Source organism: Pan troglodytes, chromosome 18 (genome assembly GCF_028858775.2).
Source record: "Pan troglodytes isolate AG18354 chromosome 18, NHGRI_mPanTro3-v2.0_pri, whole genome shotgun sequence".
Lineage (NCBI taxonomy): Eukaryota > Metazoa > Chordata > Mammalia > Primates > Hominidae > Pan > Pan troglodytes.
The window spans coordinates 56,568,506-56,584,710 of NC_072416.2; the positions used below are offsets into that span (position 1 = coordinate 56,568,506).

General features: G+C 40.3%; 1 protein-coding gene across 29 annotated transcripts in view; it reads right to left on the reverse strand.

The window, feature by feature from the left end:
* The window catches only part of CNOT1 (CCR4-NOT transcription complex subunit 1), a 110,344-nt gene that overhangs the window by 45,794 nt on the left and 48,345 nt on the right, over positions 1-16,205 (reverse strand). For all 29 annotated transcript variants that reach the window (XM_511007.7, XM_009430906.5, XM_009430912.4 and 26 more), the window contains 6 exons: positions 15,642-15,812; positions 15,015-15,142; positions 12,981-13,221; positions 10,731-10,850; positions 9,279-9,401; positions 8,881-9,032 (listed from right to left, as the gene is read on the reverse strand). In XM_511007.7, coding sequence (XP_511007.2) covers positions 8,881-9,032; positions 9,279-9,401; positions 10,731-10,850; positions 12,981-13,221; positions 15,015-15,142; positions 15,642-15,812 — 935 coding nt within the window. The remainder of the gene's footprint in view (positions 1-8,880; positions 9,033-9,278; positions 9,402-10,730; positions 10,851-12,980; positions 13,222-15,014; positions 15,143-15,641; positions 15,813-16,205) is intronic.

Consider the following 16,205-nt stretch of genomic DNA (forward strand, 5'->3'; position numbering starts at 1 on the left):
CAGCCTGGCCAACATGGCAAAACCCCATCTCTACCAAAAATACAAAAACTTAGCCAGGTGTGGTAGTGTGCGCCTGTAGTCCCAGCTACTCAGGAGGCTGAGGGAACTGCTTGAACCCAGGAAGCAGGGGTTGCAGTGAGCCGAGTTCGCACCACTGCATTCCAGCCTGGGCAAGAGAGCAAGACCCTGCCTCAAAAAAAAAAAAGTACAAGTCAGTTGTTTTGTAGAATGTCCCTTGATTTGAGTTTGTCTGATGTTCTAAATTCAAATTAGGTATTATAACCTTACAGAATAAATTACCTTGTATTCTTCTCAGTGCATTTTATGAAACACATGATGTAGGTTTCGGATGGTGATCACTTTGATCAGTAGACTAACATGGTATCTGACAGGTTTCTCCACTGAAGTTGTTTTCCCCCTTTGTAATTACAATGTAATTTGTGGAGAGATATTTTCAAACTACATAATTATCCTGCTCTTCAAACATATATCCATTACTATTAACACACATTAAAGATTACAACTCCATTGTAATTCTTCTATATTTATTAGTTGAAATAACTTTCCTTCTCTGGCATTTATTATCATCAGTATGGACTCAAAATACTTTGGATACATTATCTTATTAAATTTTTCAACAAGTACTGCTAATAGATCAATTAAAGAAATTAATTGAAACCTGGAAGTTAGGTAAACTGCCTTCTTACAATAAAAACATTTTGCGCAATTTTAACAGGCAATTAACTTTCCAGAATATTCCACTGCAGATGGATTAAAATGTATAAATGTAAAAGGTTACACTTTAGAACTTGAAACTGTAGAACATTTAGAGCTTATAGAGCAGAGTGCTTTGGAATGGATAATTATTTGTTGTACAAGGCAGTCTTGTGCACTGTGGAATGTTTAGCCAGTATGATTGGTTTCTTTTTTTTATTTTTGAGACGGAGTTTCACTCTTGTTGGCCAGGCAGAGTGCAATGGCAAGATCTTGGCTCACCCCAACCTCTGCCTCCCGAGTAGCTGGGATTACAGGCATGCGCCACCACGCCTGGCTAATTTTTCTATTTTTAGTAGCGATGGGGTTTCTCCATGTTGATCAGGCTGGTCTTGAGCTCCCAACCTCAGGTGACCCACCCTCGGCCTCCCAAAGTGCTGGGATTACAGCTGTGAGCCACCGCGCCCAGCCTAGTATCATTGGTTTCTACACTACTAGGTATTAGAGGCACGTTTCTCTCTAATTATAACAGCCAAAAAGACCATCAGGCCAAGCATGGTGGCATGCGTCTATAGGACCACCTACTCACAAGGCTCAGGCAGGAAGACTAAGCCAGGAGTTTAAGGTTGCATTGAGCTATGATTGTGCCTGTGAACATGCACTGTACTTCAGACTGTACAACAACACAGTAAGACCTCATAGGAAAAAAAGAAAGAAAAAAAAAAAAGGCTGAGCACAGGTGGCTTATGCCTATAACCCCAGCGCTTTAGGATGCAGAGAGGACTGCTTGAGCCCACGAGTGAGCCATGATCACATTACTACACTCTAGTCTGGGTAATAGAGCGAGACTATTTAAACAACAACAAAAAGAAATAATGCTGGCCGGGCGTGGTGGCTCATACCTATAATCCCAGCGCTTTCGGAAGCCAAGGCAGGAGGAGTGCCTCAGCTCAGGGGTTTGAGACCATCCTGGGCAACATGGTGAAGCCCCATTTCCACAAAAAATTAAAAATAAAAATAAATTTTAAAAATAGGCATGCATGGTGGCATATACCTGTAATCCCAGGTAATTGGAGGCAAGACATCATCTCAAAAAAAAAAAAAAAAAAAACCTTCTCATAAAGCAAAATGACAGGGTATGGGCTGACTTCCTCTCCTTCATAAAACCAACTAGAAAAGTGTCTGAATCAACTTTTTCAGAACTTTGGAAGTTAACCAAAGGCTTATAACAAGTGGGAAATTTTTATTCAAGAGACTATCAAGCTTTCTAGCATATTAATTTGCCCTATTATTCCCATCTCCAGCTCCACAGCCAGCTTAGAAGCTGACAGCCCTCAATCACAATGAAAACCAGAAGCCTGAGAGGTGAATCAAAACAGGGTTAAAACATCTTCAAAGCCTCCTTCTCAGTGAATTGTCATTATTTCATCTGTATAGGGAGTCTGTGTGAGAACACAATGACAAGGTTGGATTTGACCTGAAAACTGACCCAAACAAAAACCTTTTCTGCATGAGGTGTTTGCAAAAAACATTTGAAAGTAACTGTTTTAAACTTATTGCCTATCTGAGGTGGAAGACTACTACAGTTGGAGCAAACTACAGGCTAACTAAAAATCTGTAAAGAAGGCCGGGCACGGTGGCTCACGCCTGTAATCTCAGTACTTTGGGAGGCAGGCAAATCACCTGAGGTCGGGAGTTTGAGACCAGCCTGCCCAACATGAGAAACCCTGTCTCTACTAAAGAAAATACAAAATTAGCTGGGCGTAATGGTGCATGCCTGTAATCCTAGCTACTCGGGAGGCTGAGGCATTAGAATCACTTGAACCCAGGAGGTGGAGGTTGCAGTGAGCCGAGATTGTGCCACTGCACTCCAGGCTGGACAACAAGAGCGAAACTCCATCTCGAGAAAAAAAAAATCTGTAAAGAAAAACTTTGAGCCGGGTGCGGTGGCTCAAGCCTGTCTGTAATCCCAGCACTTTGGGAGGCCAAGGCAGGCAGATCACGAGGTCAAGAGATTGAGACCATCCTGGCCAACATGGTGAAACCCTGTCTCTACTAAAAATACAAAAATTAGCCAGGCGTGGTGGCATGCTCCTGTAATCCCAGCTACTCAGCTGAGGCAGGAGAATCGCTTGAACCCCGGAGGTGGAGGTTGTAGTGAGCCGAGATCGTGCCACTGCACTCCATCCTGGGCGACAGAGCGAGACTCCGTCTCGATTTAAAAAAAAAAGAGAGAGAAAAAAAAAAACTTTGGAAGTAAAGACTAAGGTGGCTGTGAATTGCCTGGCTTAGTGCTGAATTGATTCCCAAGATTAGGTTTAAGAAAATCTCTGTCAATCTTAGCTGACAACAAGGCTAACCAAGCAGGAACTTCAGTAGCCAACTATTATAAAGAACAGAATTAGTTCAGGAAAGTCACTAAACAAAAAAAGGGCAATAACGAACAATGTGCTCTGCTGAAGAAGGAAGATCTGATTTCAGGAAATGCCATATTATTTAAAGTTGTCTGTTTTCAACAAAATTACAAGACTTGTAAAGAAACAAAAGGGTGTCCCATGCAAAGGGCTGGAAAGCTATGTAGAAATGATCCTTGAGGAAACACTGCTGTTGGACTTATTAGACAAGGAATTCAAATCAGTTACCTTAAATAGGTTCAGAGAACACATTTATTTTCATTTTATTTTGGTTTTTGAGACAGAGTCTTACTCTGCTGCCCGGGTTGGAGTGCAGTGGCACAAACTCGGCTCAGTGTACCCTCCATCTCCTGGGTTCAAAAGCAATTCTCTTGCCTCAGCCTCCCAAGTAGCTGGGACTATAGTCGCCCGTCACTATGCCTGGCTAATTTTTGCATTTTTAGTGGATACGGAGTTTTGCCATGTTGGCCAGCTGGTCTCAAACTCCTGATCTCAAGTGATCCACCCACCTTGGCCTCCCAAAGTGCTGCTGGGATTATAGGCTGAAGCCATGACACCCAGCCACTACAGAACACATTTAAAGGAAAATATATCAAAAGAACTGAAGGAAAACATAGGAATACTATCTCAAAAAGCATGTCCATAGAAATTAGCAAAAAAAACCAAAAAACAAAAACAAAAAACAGAAATTCGTTTTTTCCCATCAGACACTACACTCTACAACATACCAAACAGAAAAAGTACAGTAACTGTAATAAAGTTTCACTAACCACATGTCCCACCACACATTCAAGCAGACAAAAGAGTTCATTTGAAGATAGATCAATTAAAATTATCCAGCCTGAGAAAATGAAAAAAAGGGGGGTGGGGGGATGGGGGCTGAGAACTCAAGGACATGTGGAGCACTACTGAGTGTGCCACCACAAACATAATGGGAGTACAAGGAAAGAAAAAGGTACGGAAAGATTTGTAGAAATAATGACTGAAAACCCGATAAATTCTATTAAAAACATTAATCTAGACACCCAAGAAATTCAATAAATTCTAAGTAGAATAAACTCAAAGAGATTCATACCTAGAATAACATAATCAAGCTGATGAAAGAAAAAAGACAAGGAGAGTATCTTACCAGCAGCAAGATAGAAGCAACTCATCACATACAATACTCAATAAATTAACAGCTGATGTCTCATCAGAAACCATGGAGGACAGAAAGGAGTGGGGGAGCATATTCAAAATGTTCAAAGAAAAGGAATGCCAACCAGGAATCCTTCATCTGGCAAAGCTATCCCCAAAGATACAGGAGGAATTAGGATATTCCCTAGATAACAAAAAGAGGTAATTCATTGCTAGCAGTCCTGCTGAAACAAGAAAAATTCAAGAATCCTGGCTGAAATGAAAAGACACTGAACACTGACCTGAATCCGTATGAAAAACTACTGGCAAAGATACACAGGTAAATACAAAGGACAGTATAAATCTCCTAATTAAAGAACAACTGGGCTGGGTGCAGTGGCTCATTTCTGTAATCCCAACACTTTGGGAAGCTAAAACGGGAGATCAGTTTGAGCCCAGAGGTTCGACACCAGACTGGGCAACATACTGAGACCTCAACTTTACAAAAAATAAAAAAATTTATCAGGTGTGGTGGCACATGTTTGTGGTCCCAGCTACCTGGGAGGACCGCTTTGAGTCTGGAGGGTTGAGGCTGCACTGAGCTGTGATCGTGTCCTGCGTGGGCAACAGAATGAAACTCTGTCTCAAAAAAATAACTGCATGAAGCAAGAATTATAAACCTTTTGGTGATCACATAATGTGTAAAGGTATAATTTGCATGACAATAATGGCAAAAATCAAGGGGAAGGGGACAAAGCCATACTAAACGAAATTTTTGGATCCTACCAAAACTAAAAGATTGGAGTAAGTTAAAATGTTAGTTTTAATACCCAAGGCAACCACTAAGAAACAAAACAAAAAATAAAGTCAAAGAAACATAGGAGTTAAGATGGTACACTACAAAATATCTATTTAACAGTAAGACAGGCAGTAATGGAAGAACAGAGGAACAAAAGTGACAAGAGATAGAAAGATTAATAGCAAAAGAGCCCTATATTATCAATAAATACATTAAATGCAAGACAGGCAGAATGTAGTAAACACAAACACAAATTCACAAACACGCTCCAACCATACCTTCTCTAAAAGAGACCTACTTCAAATTAAGACACATATAGCTTGAGAAAACAAAACAAAACAAAACAAAAAACAAAACAAAAATATACCAAGCAAACCACCATAAGAGAACTATAATGGTTATACTAGTATCAAACAAAACAAATGTTTAAGAAAAAAACTGTTAATAGAGACAAAGACATTTTACAATAAGGGTCAATCCATCAGAAATATGTAACCATTAAGGCCGGGCACAGTGGCTCATGACCATAATCCCAGCACTTTGAGAGGCCAAGGTGGGTAGATCACCTGAGGTCAGGAGTTCAAGGCCAGCCTGGGGAGCATGGTGAAACCCCATCTGTACTAAAAGTACAAAAAAAAATTAGCTGGAAATGGTGGCGCACGCCTGTAGTTCCAGCTACTCCAGAGGCTGAGGCAGGAAAATCAATGAAACGTGGGAGGAGGAGGTTGCAGTGAGACAAGACAGTGCCACCACACTCCAGCCTGGGTGACACAGCGAGACAGAAGACTCCATCTCAAAAACAATAATAAAATAAAGAAGTATGTAACAATTATAAAAACACATGTACTTAAAAACAAAGCCCCAAACACATGAAGGAAAAACTGACAAAACTGAAGGGAGAAAAAGACAGTTAAAATAATAGGAGGCCGGGCATAGTGGCTCACGCCTGTGATCCCAGCACTTTGGGAGGCTGAGGCGAGTGGATCACTTGAGGTCAGGAGTTTGAGACCAGCCAGGCCAACATGGTGAAATCCCATCTCTACTAAAAATTTAAAAATCATCTGGGTGTGATGGTGAGCACCTGTAATCCCAGCTACTGAGGCACAAGAATTGCTTAAACCTAGGAGGCGGAGGTTGATGTGAACCAAGATCACACCACTGCACACCAGCCTGGGGGACAGAGGCACACTCTGTCTCAGAAAAATAAAAAATTAAAAATAAAAAAAATTGGGCTGGGCGTGGTGGTTCACACCTGTAATCTCAGCACTTTGGGACGCCAAGGCGGGCGGATCACCTGAGGTCAGGAGTTCGAGACCTGCCTGACCAACATGGAAAAACCCCATCTCTACTAAATATACAAAATTAGCTAGGCGTGGTGGCGCATGCCTGTAATCCCAGCTACTTGGAAGGCTGAAGCAGGAGAATCACTTGAACCCAGGAGGCGGAGGGTTGCGGTGAGCCGAGATCATGCCACTGCACTCTAGCCTGGGCAACAAGAGCAAAACTCCATCTCAAAAAAAAAAAAAAAAAAAAAATTGAATACTTCTGCACTCCACTTTCAATAATAGATAGATCTACAAAGATAGGCCAGGTGCAGTAGCTCATGCCTGTAATCAATTGCAGCACTTCTGGAGGCCAAAGTGGTAGGATGCCTTGAGCCCAGGAGTTCAACACTAGCCTGGGCAAGACAGTGAAATCCTGTCTCTACAAAAAATAAAAAATTAGCTGGGCATGGTGGTGCATACCTGTAATGCCAGCTACTTCAGAGTTTGAGGGGGGAGGTGGAGGCTGCAGTGAGCCATGATCATGCCACTGTACTCCAGCCTGGGTGACATACACACACACACAAAAATTAAGTCAACGCCAGGCGTGGTGGCTCATGCCTGTAATCCCAGCACTTTGGGAGGCCAAGGCAGGCAGATCACTTGAGGTCAGGAGTTCGAGACCAGCCTGCCCAACATGGTGAAACCCCATCTCTACTAAAAATACAAAAATTAGTTGGGAGGGGTGGCATGTCTCTCTAGTCCAAGCTACTTGGGAGGCTGAGGCAGGAGAATCACTTGAGCCTGCAAGGCAGAGGTTGTAGTGAGCCAAGATCGCACCACTGCACTCCAGCCTGGGCAACAGAGCAAGACTCTGTCTCAAAAAAAAAAAGAAAAAAAAATTAAGTTAAATAAATAAAATAATTAATAAATTTAACAAAATCAGTACAAGATGTACACTGAAAATGAAAAAATATCACTGAAAAAAATTAAAGAGGCCAGGCGTAGTGGCTCACACATGTAAGCCCAGCACTTTGGGAGGCTGAGGTGGCAGATCACCTGAGGTCAGGAGTTTGAGACCGGCCTGGCCAACATGGCAAAACCCCATCTCAACTAAAAATACAAAAATTAGTGGGGCATGGTGGTGCACACTTGTAATCCCAGCTACTTGGCAGGCTGAGGCAGAAGAATCACTTGAACCCGGGAGGCAGAAGTTGCAGTGAGCCGAGATCATGCCAATGCACTCCAGCCTGGGTGACAAGAGTGAAACTCCATCTCAAAAAAAAAAGAAAGAAAGAAAGAAAGAAAAAAATTAAAGACCTAAATAAGTAGAAAAACATCCCAGATTCACGGATTAAAAAGACAATGTTATTAAGACGGCAGTACTCCCCCAAATGAGCTAAAAATTCAACGTAATCCTCTCAACATTCCCAGTAGGCTGTTTTGCAATTTTTTTTTTTTTTTTTTTGAGATGGAGTCTCGCTCTTTCGCCCAGGCTGGAGTGCAGTGGCGAGATCTCGGCTCACTACAAGCTCTGCCTCCTGGGTTCACACTATTCTCCTGCCTCAGCCTCCCAAGTAGCTGGGACTACAGGCGCCCGCCACCACGCCTAGCTAATTTTTTTGTATTTTTAGTAGAGACAGGGTTTCACCGTGTTAGTCAGGATGGTCTTGATCTCCTGAACTCATGATTCGCCCGCCTCGGCCTCCCAAAGTGCTGGGATTACAGGCATGAGCCACCGCACCCAGCCTTAACTAGCTGATCTTAAACTTTTTAGGAAAATTCAAGGAACCGAGAAGAGCTGCAACAATTTTAAAAAACAACAAAGCTGGGAAATTCATAATCCCCAATTTCAAAACTTACTGAAAACCTATTGTGATCAAGACTGTGGAACTGGCCTTTGAGACACAGATCAACAGAATTAAGAAACGAAAAATAGCCCAGGTATGGTGACTCACACCTGTAATCCCAGCACTTTGGGAGGCTGAGGCAGGAGGATCACTTGAGCCCAGGAGTTTGAGATCAGCTCGGGCAACATACTGAAACCTCATCTCTACAAAAAGAAAAAAAAGAAGAAGAAGAAGAAAATTTAACCAGCTGAGAGTGGGTGGCACGTGCCTGTGGTCCCAGGTACTTGGGAGGTTGAGGTGGGAGGATCACTTAATACAGGAGTTTGAGGTTGCAGTAAGCTATGATTGCACCACTGTACTCCAGCCTAGTCGACAGCAAGACCTTGCCACTTAAAAGAGAGAGACCACAAACTAACCCATGCACTATGGGCAATTGCTTTTTTTGAGAATAATTCAAAAGGCAAAGTAGTGGTCTCAACAAATGCTGCTGGAACAACTGGATATTCACATGGAAAAGATGAATTTGGACCTCTATCTCACACCAGCTACAAAACCTTAACTCAAATGGATCTAGTATGTATCATAAATAGTATAGGACTTTGGACTTAAAACCATTGGACCATTTTAAACTGCTGTCACTTTCACTGAACCTCTTCTTCCGCAAGTCTACAATTATTCATATAATCCAATTCAAAAAAAGTCATATTCATGTATGTACTTCTTACCCTGCACAAGCTTGCAGACAGGCCAACATTGTCGCCAAAGTTTCTGGAGGAAGTTGAGCACTTTTGGGCTGGTCTTTTTCTGGGGCAAGTCCGCCCAAAATAGAAGGACACCGTCTCTTTAAAAAAGTCATACACGCCTGGATAAAAGGCTCCTGAAGAATAGAAAAGTCTCTCAGTGTATTTAAAATTGATCTTAAATGTTTTTGGATTAAAGATAACTACTAAGCACTATAACTAAAATCCAAAATAAGTAACATCTTCATTGCCATTTAAAAAAGTTGTTTCTTTTAAATTTTTCTTTAGTTTATTACTGCTGCACAAATTTTAAAAGTTGTACTTGATAGCCATTTTAGCCACCAAAATTTAAGAGCAAAAATAAATGAACAAATCCTGCTTACCCCATGCTCTCGAATTTTATCTGTGAGCCACTTATCAAGTTTGAGGTATTCACGACGTGAAGCAAGTGCAGCAAGGTCAATAACAAAGGCAAATGGAGTACCATTTAGCAGCATTGACAAGGCCTAAAGGACAAAGCATATTAGATAATGCAAGTGGAGCAATTAAGTAACTATCTCTGTCCCATATTCTGTTTTTCGCTTTCCACAAACAAGTTCAAATAAAACACACTGCTAATACTTCCTTGGTCACAATTTAAACAGCTAAGCACAATTCAGGGGTAACATTAGTCATTATTTTCTAAAATAATGATCACATTTTAAAGGTGAATACATGACACTACCTTCCAAACAAACTTCACCGTGCTCTTTAAAATAACTAAACCTAGAGCAGAACAAGACTCAAAGCATGAATAATTATCCCTACCCATTTTTCAAAATCTAAACACAGGCTTAAGCACAACTGTATCACCAGTACATTAATGCACCTAGTGATTAATAATATAGAGTCTAGGCTGTACGTGGTGGCTCACGACTGTAATCCCAGCACTTTGGGAGGCCAAGGTGGGTGGATCACCTAAAGTCAGGAGTTCAAGACCAGCCTGGCCAACATGGTGAAACCCTGTCTCTACTAAAAATTAAAAAATTAGCCAGGTACGTTGGCAGGTGCCTGTAGTCCCAGCTACTTGGGAGGCTGAGGCAGGAGAATCACTTGAACCTGGGAGGCAGAGATTGCAGTGAGCCAAGAGGCGCCACTACACTCCAGCCTGGGCGACAGAGTAAGATTCTGTCTCCAAAAAAAAAGATATAGAGTAATTCATCAAAAGATCCTGTTGATTCTCACAGAGTTGCTTAAGGGAAGAAACATGCCTAGTTTCCCCAAAAACTGTATCTAACATAACTTATGAGAAAAGCTAACTTTTCACTATAAAACAGCTTTACAATATATGGAAGACCAATCAAAAATAAAAACACTTTTATCTACCTAAAGCCACTCTCCTTCCTATCCTTTTTAAGAAACCTCTAAATCTCATCTCATTCTAGGAGCTAGTCACATGTGAATTATTCCTAGAGCATCTTTGTTACATAAGCATTTACTTTTTTTCCTTTTTTCTTTTTTTTTGAGATGGAGTCTCACTCTGTCACCCAGGCTGGAGTGCACTGGCACAATCTTGGCTCACCACAACCTCCGCCTCCCAGGTTCAAGCGATTCTCCTGCCTCAGCCTCCCGAGTAGCTGGGATTACAGGCACGCACACCACGCCCGGCTAATTTTTCTATTTTTAGTAGAGATGGTGTTTCACCATTTTGGTCAGGCTGGTCTCGAATTCCTGACCTTGTGGATCCGCCCACCTCAGCCTCCCAAAGTGCTGGGATTACAGGCATGAGCCACCGCGCCCGGCCTTTTTTTCTCATTAGTAAATAAACTGGTGTCAGTCTGTCCCTCTGAACTCACCTTCAAGTCCTGGGCCACATCAAGTATTCGAGACAATTTGGCCTGATCATACTGCTCCCCTCTCATGTACCATTCTGCCATTGCATGCATGATAAGTTGGCGAATTGAGGGAGACTGTCCCTAAAAAGGGGAAGAAAGATTAAATAGCAATACTGCTAAACACTGTGATAGATATTATTACAAATGCCCAGTTAATTTTACTAGAACTTGTATAAAAATCAGGTATACCTGTGCTGACATTAAGTTCAGGCCTCAAACTATGCAATTACCATGACGTTCTTTATGGGAAAGCCAAGTTACCTCCACATATTCCAAATAAAGCCTGTTCCTAAACTTGGGTCATATAGTCATTCAACAAACTTATTTGTCCTATTTTAAGTCTGCCTATCATTTTCAGAAACACAAATGTGAACTAGATTATGTGAACATGAGGTTACATCAAGTTTATATAATTACTTTAAATGCAAATTACTGGTATATAAATAAAAACAAAACAATTTAAGGTAACTATTTCTGATGTTGCACATTATAGTGTTGGATGTATCACTACTTCTGGGAGTGGCGCCTGTACACACATTCTAAATCTTATTTCCACAAACAAGAATCTTTGATTTTTTTTATTCCATTTCTTTTTTTTTTTTACTGGCAGGTAGCCTGGTTTTCAGAAACAACGATGAATGATGCAAATATCTAGAACTCAGTGAGTATTTATCATAGAAACAACAGCAAGACCACTACTATTGCTATATCTAAGTAATATCCCAGTTAATTGTCCTAGAGTGGCAGATGGTCTGCTAGAACAAGTATTCAATCACAAGTGAGGAGATGCAGCTCGTTTACCAGCCCTTTCTACCTCACAGCTATGGTGAGAAAGGAATGAAGACCATCTGGACTGCAAATGCTTGGTTAAATGTTTATCATGCATTTTGTAAACTGTTAAAGTCTACAATGTTAATTGAGTCTCTAGGAAAGGAGGGGAAACTAACTGAATGACCTAGAACTAAGGCTAACATTTTTCACTTATAATAAAGAGCCTTATTTCACTAATTTGTAAAAAGCACTTGTATATAATATAAACTACTCCAAGAATGGGTAAAGGATAAAAAGTAGCTAAAAAGGGCACTCGGGGTAAAGGGGAAGAAAGTTTTTTTTCTGCATGTATCATATAATGTAGGATATTAGCTTGGGAAACAGGGCAAGACTCTGTCTCTACAAAAATTCAAAAAATTAACCGGGTATGGTGGCATGTGCCTGTGGTCCCATCTACTTAGGATGGCTGAGGCAGAATGACTGACTGAGCCTGGGAGGTTGAGGCTGCAGTGAGACATGTTTGCATCACTGCACTCCAGCCTAGGTGACAGGGCAAGCAAGATCCTCTCTCAAAAAAAAAAAAAAAAAAAAAAAGTAGGGGAGGGAAAAAAAATCAGTGGACAAAAGAATACTTACTTGCCAAATACATTCTACAAAATTAGAGGTAAAAAGCACAGGGGCTTGAAAGGCATTTCAGCACAAACTGAAATAAAATGTAAATGTTGGATTTAGATAAATTAGAAAAGAGTGCTAATTAAAAATTGATCTGTGATCTCTCATTTCTTGTGAAAATATGACATCAATACCTTCTGCCTCCATGATAGATGTTTAAGCTCCTTCGCATAAAAAGGAAAGTGATGCCCTAGCAATACAGACCTTTCTTAATATTGAAATTATTAAATATTGGCCGGGTGTGGTGGCTCACACCTGTAATCCCAGAACTTTGGGAGGCCGAGGTGGGTGGATCATTTGAGGTCAGGAGTTTGAGACTATCCTGGCCAACATGGTGAAATCCCACTTCTACTAAGAATACAAAAATTAGCCGTGCATGGTGATGCACGCCTGTAATCCCAGCTCCACATGAGGCTGAGGCAGGAGAATCACTTGAACCCAGGAGATGGAGGTTGCAGTGAGAAAGACTGCACCATTGCACTCCAGCCTGGGCGACAGAGCAAGACACCATCTCAAAAAAAAAAAAAAAAAAAAAAAAGGAAAGAAAATAAAATTATTAAATATTATTTTGCCTCCTTGCTTTTGGGATCTTGTATTTTATTGCTCACATGATTCTAAAAGATAAAACAAGTTTTATGACAGTATGACTTTTAAAGTCATAATAATTCAGAGATGCAAAAAAAAATTTCTCTGGTTGAGCTTCCTCAACACTCCAAAGAAGGTCAATTATTCAGATGAAAAAATGGTAAGCACACGGTCACATCTTACCTGCCCATGCCATGCATAGTGCAAAATAATAGCTGAGTTAGGATGGTTTCCAAGGAAAATTGGCATCAGAGTGGAGATAAGTTCATGGCGCAAGGTATGCCAAGAGGTGTTAATTTGTAGTAAGGCCAATACCAGCATGTCTGGACAGTGTTTGATAGGGAAGCTGAAGAGCTGTTTGACTTGCTCATACTGCCCAACCTCTGCAAGCCTCAGCAGAGATTCAATCAAATCCAAGCTCTTCCTAACGAGAAAGGAAGAAACATGCCTTATCAATGAAAATCCAAGTATACAGATTAATTTTCAAAATAAGTGATACCAGCTTGTAAGCACAAAACCAAGTTGGTGTCATGTTTTAATATTAGAAGTTTGAAGTCCACAGCACTCTCTTTAAGAATTATTTTTGCCCCAAGAGGTTGAAACTGGTTGACTTTAACTGAGCCTGAAGATCTAACTCTATCCTCAGCCCATGAAAACCATGGGGATAGAGAATGAAGTAAACACCATGAGAAAACAGGTAAGAAAATAACATGGGGTAGACTAGAGAACAAATGCTGTATTTCTCTATCAAATCAATGGCAAAAAATAAATTTAAAAGACAGAACAAAGACAGATTTACAGAATAAAAGAAACTATGGACTGCGTCTGGATTCTCAATCATAGAAATTTTTAAAAGACATTTTTGAGCCAATTGGGGAACTTAAATGTAAATAACTAGCTATATTAAGGAACTGTTATTTGTTAATGTGATAATGGTATTTAAGCTTTATAAAAATGGAAAGAGCCCTTTATCTGTTCAAATAAAATGAAGAAGAAACACTACTATATACATTAGACTCGTAAGGAAAAAAATAAGCAAGTTTACAAATCTAATGTTGGCTACCACCTAAGAAAAGGACACACCACCACCAAAAAAAGTAAAGACAATTATTTGATCAATAACAGAAATGTGTTCTGGGAGGGTATAGATAGAAAAAAATTGAAGATACATTATGAACTAGATCCCTTTGGGGAAGGGCTCTAGTACACAGTTAACAGGTTTAAATGAAGCAGTTTTAGTGACCTTACTTATCTTAAGTATTTATAGAGGGGGTTGGTAGATAAACCCCCTCTATAAATAGAGGCCGCGCTCTTTCCCTGTAGCCCTGCGTACTTCAAAAATGATGAAAGTACTTGTACCATTCTTTCTTCACACATTCACAGAGAGGAATGACGGGACAGAGTTCCAAGAGAAACCTGATATACACACCAGGCCAGACTAAGATTCTACCTCGAAAATTTGAAACTGGAACTCAGAGAAACTAGATACTTTAGCTGAAAAGCATTAGATTTGGCCAGGTGCTGTAGCTCACACCTGCAATCCCAGCACTTTGAGAGACTGAGGCGGATGGATCACTTGAGGTCAGGAGTTTAAGACCAGCCTGGCCAACATGGTAAAACCTCATCTCTACTAAAAATATAAAACTTAGCCCAGGGCGGTGGTGAGCACTTGTAATCCTAGCTACTCAGGAGGCTGAGGCAGGAGAATCGCTTAAACCGGGGAGGCGGAGGTTGCAGTGAGCTGAGATTGTGCCACTGCACTCCTGAGATTGTGCCACTGCACTCCAGCCTGGGCAACAGAGCGAGACTCCATCCCAAAAATATAAATAAGAAAAGAAAACTATTAGATTTGACAGGTTGGCCACCTTGAGCAACTTACAAATAATAATAAAAAAAAAAGGCATAAGCTCTACAGAGAAGAAATCTCAATACTAAGGGAGAAAGGAGGAAGTACAAATCTCTTTCCAACATTTGATACTTTCAGATTTGATGCTTTTAAAAGAACACCTAAAGACAGACCTTACAAGATATAACTAACAATAGAGACTGAAAAAGAATTTATCTACCAACCCCCTCTATAAATACTTAAGATAAGTAAGGTCACTAAAACTACTGCTTCATTTAAACCTGTTAACTATGTACTTGGCTTACTATTAACTTTATATTTCACAAAATAAGAAGTAATCTTTTAAATGAAAGATGAATCAAAGTGTTTACCATGTGGCAATTTCTCGATTGTCATCCTCTGGTGGTGCTTTCAGAATATCAGTGGCAACAGTATGACAGGGATAGTCAGCAAAACAGAAGATCTCTGGATTTATAAGGGAATGTTGAATGAAGGAGAGCTGCAATGAAAGAAAATGCTTACCACCATAAATGATTGTGAATGCTATAAAAATCTGAAATGTTTTCATTAGGCTATTGTCAATCTTAAGGTTATTAGCATGGCAATTTCCCGTTTAAAATCTTAATTATTTGCCCTTTGAAAACCACACATAATTCAGACACATTAAAGGTGCATAATGAAACCCTGTCTGGATTATCAATCATAACAACTGTTAAAAGACATTTCTGAGCCAATTAGGGAAACTTAACGTTGCCTTGGAAATGAACATCATTAAACTATTGGGAAAACACCTTTTGACAGTTACACCTTAAAGGAGTCTGCCTAATACTAAAACTATGATAATATTCCTTCAATACTTATGGACAGTCCTTGCTTTTCTGTGCTATGTATAACAAATTCTACTTTACAAGAATATTTCGATCAATGGGTAGATGGCACCACATAAAGAATAAGTCATGTTTTATTCCCCCATTTATAGCTAAATACCACTCACTCACCTGGCCTTCAGCATGTTTCCAAGGTCTATATATGAGGTCTACTGGGAACACTTCCATACCCAAACCCCTCTGAATGCCATAAACCACATTATGAAGTCCTTTACTGTCACGAATTTGAAATCCAGGATGGTCCAGTTCATAAGTTACTTCCTTGAAATTCAAACTTGGATTCTAAAAAAGACCAAAGCAGTTTAAAATGTAATGAATGTGTGTATATTTTGATACATTATCCAAAAGGCCAAATTAAATCTGAAATTCAATTTAGATGTTCTACTTACAAAATTTTTAATGTGAATTTTAAGAAACCCATTCTTTTTTTTTTCTTTTTCTTTTTTTAAGACAGAGTCTCACTCCGTTGCTCAGGCTGCAGTGCATTGGCATGATCTCGGCTCACTGCAACCTCTGCCTCTTCGGTTCAAGAGATTCTCGTGCCTCAGCCTCCCAAGTATCTGGGATTACAGAAGTACACCAACATGCCCAGGTAATTTTTTAAAATTTTAGTAGAGACAGGTTTTCGCCATGCTGGCCAGGATGGTATCAAACTCCTGGCCTCATGTGATCCAC